The sequence below is a fragment of the Squalius cephalus genome (genome assembly GCF_949319135.1).
Source record: "Squalius cephalus genome assembly, chromosome: 9".
Taxonomy (NCBI): Eukaryota; Metazoa; Chordata; class Actinopteri; order Cypriniformes; family Leuciscidae; genus Squalius; species Squalius cephalus.
In genome coordinates this window covers 8366052-8372051 of record NC_137130.1, presented here as the reverse complement: position 1 = coordinate 8372051, position 6000 = coordinate 8366052, and the positions used below count along the sequence as shown (strand labels likewise).

At 34.1% G+C, this 6000-nt stretch overlaps 2 protein-coding genes across 2 annotated transcripts in view; both read right to left on the bottom strand.

The window, feature by feature from the left end:
- Positions 1–1425: 1425 nt before the first annotated feature.
- Positions 1426–3106, bottom strand: fkbp7 (FKBP prolyl isomerase 7). The gene is made up of 4 exons (XM_079880526.1): positions 2804–3106; positions 2484–2635; positions 1890–2017; positions 1426–1791 (listed from the first exon to the last, which is right to left on the bottom strand). The coding sequence occupies exons 1-4, from the start codon at positions 3028–3030 to the stop codon at positions 1630–1632; spliced, it is 669 nt and encodes a 222-aa protein (XP_079736652.1). The 5' UTR covers positions 3031–3106; the 3' UTR covers positions 1426–1629.
- A 485-nt stretch (positions 3107–3591) lies between these two features.
- ttn.1 (titin, tandem duplicate 1) overlaps positions 3592–6000 on the bottom strand; it is a 136771-nt gene continuing 134362 nt past the window's right edge. The window contains exons 210-211 of the mRNA XM_079880511.1: positions 5097–5381; positions 3592–4975 (exon numbers count right to left, since the gene is read on the bottom strand). Of these exons, the coding sequence (XP_079736637.1) occupies positions 4677–4975; positions 5097–5381 (584 nt within the window). The 3' untranslated portion in view covers positions 3592–4676. The remainder of the gene's footprint in view (positions 4976–5096; positions 5382–6000) is intronic.

The following is a 6000-nucleotide window of genomic DNA, read 5'->3' as shown; positions in this document are numbered from 1 at the left end:
AAAGATGATATTTTATTATTATTATTTATGTTGGTACATTGTTCAGTAGGCTAAATATTGAGAGCACTTTTTGTTAAACTTAATATTGTGAGGAAGAAAATACTTCAAGGCTATACAGAATGTTGTAAAGGTGTGTGAGTTTTATCATTTTAATTATATGCACTAGTGTATGTGTATGCAGGCTATTTGTTGTTCCATGTAGTAATTTTTTAATTTAAGTTAATAGATGTCTCTCACATTGTCCCACAGCAACATTAAAATAGTGTAGATTAGTGTACAATGTTTTATAATAAGATGTTCTATTTAGTGTTCATTTAATTCATTTAACATTTCATATTGGGGGTATCCAAGAAATTTCTTATATTTAAACTTTTTTTTTTTTTTAAAGTAACGCAATAGTTATTTTCCCTGGTAATTAGTTACTTTTGTAATGATGTAATTCACTAACGCAGTTACTTTTTGTGAGAAGTAACTAGTAACTATAACTAATTACTTTTTTAAAGTAACTTACCCAACACTGGATTTAAGCACATCAAGAGCGTTAGATGAAGTGGCAGTGGACCTACAGTACAGTCAAGTGAGAGCAAATCTTCAAATGCATCATATTTTTGCCAGCGATGAAGATCTTTATTAGTTGAACTTGAACATCTTTGTAAGCTGTCTGTGAATGAATGATTCCACAGGAGTCAGGACGATATATTCAATTTCATTTCACTCAGGTAATACTTTATAACCAAACAGATTATTACGCCACGATACTAGAAAGTATGACATTACCCGTTTTTTGGACATATACATTAATTTACATTTAATAAAGCTACCATTGTTCACAGTTTATGAACACCCACCATCCCGCGGTATTGTGTGTATTGTAACAATGACACATTATTCTTACGTTTTATCATAGTGTTGTTGGAGATACTTAATTATTGAGTACTTTGAGGCTGTATAATGTATAGATGTAATATGAGTGATATTCAAATACACATTATTTGTGCTTTTGTGTATTGTTTTATTTAAAATATTTTATTCTATGATTCAAAATAAAACAAAACAAAAAACCCTGGTTTGATAAATTGGAACAGATGCAAACTTTATTCAACAAAATTATTGATTTGAATGCACTGACACGAGTGGATGAGAACTGAACTAAGCTGGACAATCACATCATTGTTTTCTGCAGAACTGCTTTATAGATGTAATGAACTAATTTAAGAAATTGATGATCTTCACAATGGAACTGAATCAACACTGAACTGACTTCAGCTGAACAATGACACCATTTTCTTTTAGAGCTGCTTTACAAATGAACTCTGTATGCATCATTGAATCATTTTTCTGTTATCACTGTGAAACTGCTTTGAAATAATCTGTATTATATTAAGCGCTATATAAATAAAGGTGACTTGACTTGACATGCAAGCATTTAGAGAAAAGTTCTAAAAAGTTTTTAAACAGCATCTTATATACTCAGGTTTTTATGCATGACACAATCAATGCAAGTTAGTATTTCAGTCAACTTTATTTAAAATGTAGTGGTGTTTATCAAAGTAAAATCCTTGATCACAATATGAAGAGTATCTTGTAAAGAATGTCCAGTGCATGACTGCATGAGCTGTCTAGTAGTGTTTACAGTTCGTCATGCCCATAAACATTGTACTCCGTGAGTGATAAGGTCCCATCAGCATTGTGATCATTCTTTTGGAACACATCTGCCACAACATCATCAAAATAGGATTCATCTTTCTGTGAATTTAACTTCTGTGCTTCCAATTTCAAGTATTCTTTAATCTGTAAATCCAAAATAACAATATATGTAAATAATAATAAATAAAAAAAATTCAGGAAGGCAAAAGTAAATTCCTGATACAACAGTATGACATATTTACCTCTTCTTTTGTCAGGGCCTTGTCGTTGTCAGCATCAATTTCTTTGAAGGCTTCTATGCTGCGTGGTCCTCTGGTTATGAACAAAAGCTCCACCTCAAAGATCACTGTTGCATTTGGTGGTACAGGACCTATTCCACCAGAAAAAGGTGATTGTTAATGGTTTATATTAACTTAACTTTTAAATGCTCTTTGCTGCATAATTAACTTATATTTGAATGCATTTGATTATTTTTAATAATTTAAATTAGGGGCCTGTAGTAGAGAAAACAAAAAAAAATGTATATCATTCACCTTACTAAGTAGCATATGTTCATGAGTAGCATTTAGGTCTATGTTTCTTTCATCGCCACTGTCCAGCACCATTGTTGTCTGTTGTACTGAAATTATACTTTCTTATTTTTAGTTTAAAAGAAGTATACTAATATCACACTTGAATAAACTTATTTTTTGTAAGGGCGCACACACTGAGAGAGAGAGAGAGAGAGAGAGAGAGAGAGAGAGAGAGAGAGAGAGAGAGAATGAATGCAAAACAGCGCCACACGTGTAAGCAGGGGCTGTATTGATTCTCTACGTATATGAAAGTAATAGACCTACCTTTTCCTTTCTCGCCATATGCCAGAGAAGGAGGAATTATAACTTTTCTCTTCTCACCGGGACACATGTCTTTCAGCCCTAAATCCAGCCCCTTAATAACTTCTCCAACGCCTAACACAAACCAGTGGGGGTGACCCGTGTTTGTCGAACGACTTGAAAATGAAAACAAACACTGGTTTAGGTTGGAAATAAAATGACTTTTTATTTAGTACGTTACGTACCAAATACACTGTTTATTACTCTACCTTGAAGCAGATAAATATAACATGCAATACAATATTTTATGCAATAACTTTGTGTAAAATTTTTTAGGCGTTTACCTGCAATAGAACTGAGATCCGTCTTCAACTAGATATCCATCATAATGCGCATTCAGCATGTCTCCTCTCTTGGATTTCTGGCTGCAGTTTTCAGGCAGAAACGTAACCTCAATTTTAACATTGTGGTTTGATTCATTTGCACGAATTATTACGATGAGGAGATTGAGCGTTTGCAGAGTCAAAATCAAACAAAAGTAAAACGTAGACCGCTGAGACATCTTGCACATCTGTCGTCGTGGCGTCGGAGGCTGGAACGCTGCTGACGCGGCAGTGCCGCCCAGTTCTCAGATTTCTCACTTGACGTTTGAGGTGTTCAATGTTTTTTTTTTTTTTTTTTTTGCAATAGATTTAGAACATATTCAGATGTTCTTGTTGGGACATTTGGTCCTCACAATGTAGGGATATATATTATACATGTGTATCACCGCGAGAAGAAAATTCAGAGAAGCAATTTTAGAATTAGGAAAATAATTAAGATGCTGTTTTAGACAGAAAAAGCAGGTCTGCAGGACACGTTTTTGTGCGTGATAAAAATAATTTTCCTGTTTGCTACTGGACATTACTTTATGGGTTTATTTTAACCATTTAAAGTGTGTTTTTAACTAAGAAACAGAAAGGATGATGTGTTACTGATTCAAACAGGCTATCCTTTTAAATATCATCTGAAATGAGATAAAACTGATTTTCTATGAAAACAAATTGAGTTTTGTAACCATACTATTGAAGACATGAAGCTGTTATTCAATGACTGAGTAAACATGTTTCGTTTATGGAATACAGACAGACAATTTATGGTGCTGAAAACATGCTTTATTAAATCAGTAATTCATAAAACTCAAGGAGGCTGAATATATGTGTAATACTACATAAATTAGTTCTAATAAATCAATGTGCAGGGTATTACAGTAATGTATTTTTCTTTTCTTCGCACAACACATGAAATCTCTGTGGTACATAGCTTGATGGATACCCTGGCTGCTGACAAAGTGAGATTCTAATGCTAACACACACACAAACACACAAAATATAACCTAGCAATCCTCCAAGAGTTGGCACAGCTTCTGCAAAGAAGTACTTGAACTGATTTTACAACTATTGGCCAGGTGATGTTACTTTAATAAAATCAAAATTCAAACAGTCCTTTGCTAGAAACCTTGCACAAACATTATAATTAACTCATTGTGCAGGCCGCTCGCACATTGAGCTTGTCATTAAAATGGCGGTATGACTTCGTCAGTCTGAGCACAAGGCCTAGTTGTCCTGCTTACATGAGGGTAATGCAAACAGCACTCAAGGCCTTATGTTCAAGTCATAAATTCTTGTGTACTGCATTACTGCACGCACAAATGTACAGTGTATAACTTTGTCTCTTTGATTTTAGTAAACTTCAACAGGGAGCCTCTCTACCTGTTGAGGCAATCTTAAGACTTCAACTTATTGTTGAGGCACATAGTTTTGTTTCGTTTCAAGTTTTACAGGGTATTCGTTCCATGTGAAACTTTCTCCTGTTAAACATTTAGTTCCATTTGTTAATATTGTCATAAATAACAATGCATACATTTTCCATAACCGGTAAATTCGGCTATATACATTATGTACATGTCACAAAATGGTGCAGAACTTCTGGTCATAATTATCCAATATGGCACATTTTATAACAGCTTTAGACTTTAGTCTAGTTTGGCATAAATTAACGTCAAGTTTGGTATAAAAATAGTTCATATTTACAAGAACAGAAATCCAGGTCTTTATCAAGAACAGAGTATTTTTTTCTCATTCTATAAATAAAAAGGTTTTGAATGAGGGAAATGGGGTGAGGATTGGATTACTATTATATAATAATTATTATAATTGTACTTTGTTTTTGTTTTTTTTACATGGATCGAATGTTGACATTGACAGTAGTGGTATCAGATCCAAACTCGTTAACAAGTTTTAAGGTGTATGCACCAGCATCAGTCTCTTTCACTCCACTTATAACAAGAGTGGTGACATCCTGAGAAGTCTCAATATGCAATCGTCCACTCTCCTCCTTGCTGGACAGTGTCTTCCCTGAATGTGACCATTCTATGCAAGGGCTTGGGTCTCCAATGAAAGCACAGGCTACAGTCAGGACCTTCCCTGACTCGATACTGATATCTTGAGGGGCAGCCTCAATCTTTGGTGGTATACCTGGTTAAAAAACAAATTTGTTATTATTATGGTGATATAGCTCTGCTGATATCTGTTTTGTTGCACTGTAAATGCTTTTTTTTTTTTTTTGTTGCAAAGATGCATATATTTTCCATCTCACCTTTGCGGGTCTGAGAAATGGCTTTGATGGATGACCCCTCAACATGCGAGTGACTGGACATTGCCACCATACTGCTCGAGCTCAAAGCCATCATTCTTTCAGAAGTCATAGAGGTCATGCTAGACGCTGACATGCTCTCAAATTTAACCTCAGCCATGCTGGAACTGCTGAAGGATTTCTCTTGCATTTTTGAAACCACATGCTTGGCAGCATAACTGCCCTGGATGCTCGTAGCATCAGATGTTTTCTCCATAATTATCATTTTGGCAGGTTCCTCAACCAGAGCTGTGAGAGTGCAGTAAATAATTACCATGTCACTGAAGCAACTGATTTCATAAAAAAGGTACAACAGTCAATTCAAATGTCATTACTGGTTTCTTTTTTCTGTTTAAAACATTTGAGGATATTCAATGTAAATTAGACTGGAACATTTGTGATGGCATTGGTATTAGTACAATAAAAAAATATTTTAGTTGCACCACTTGTACATTATACCTTTAAGATAATTAATTTGGTAAGGCTAATCAGAGAACACAGATTTCGGATTATTTTGACTATATTTTAAATATGGTGTTATTTTGTTGAACATACTGTATACATAAAATGATTCAAACTATGTGAAGGCATGGCTAATGGATGGTTAATAATATGGTTTGGTTATTTAAAAGACTTGAATATGCATGCAGTTACATGCAATGCTTTATCATCATATAGTGTGGTAATTAATTCAGTAGGCGACCAAGGATGCAAATCAAGCTAACAAAATAAAAAAAAATCTAGATCAAAATAACATAGTTCTATTTATAGAAGGGAATGGTGAGATTTTGTTAATGGTTATTTTGTTAGCTTGATAAGTGAGCACTGATGATTAGTGTGTATGATCTTTTAAGTCAGAGTTTTAATC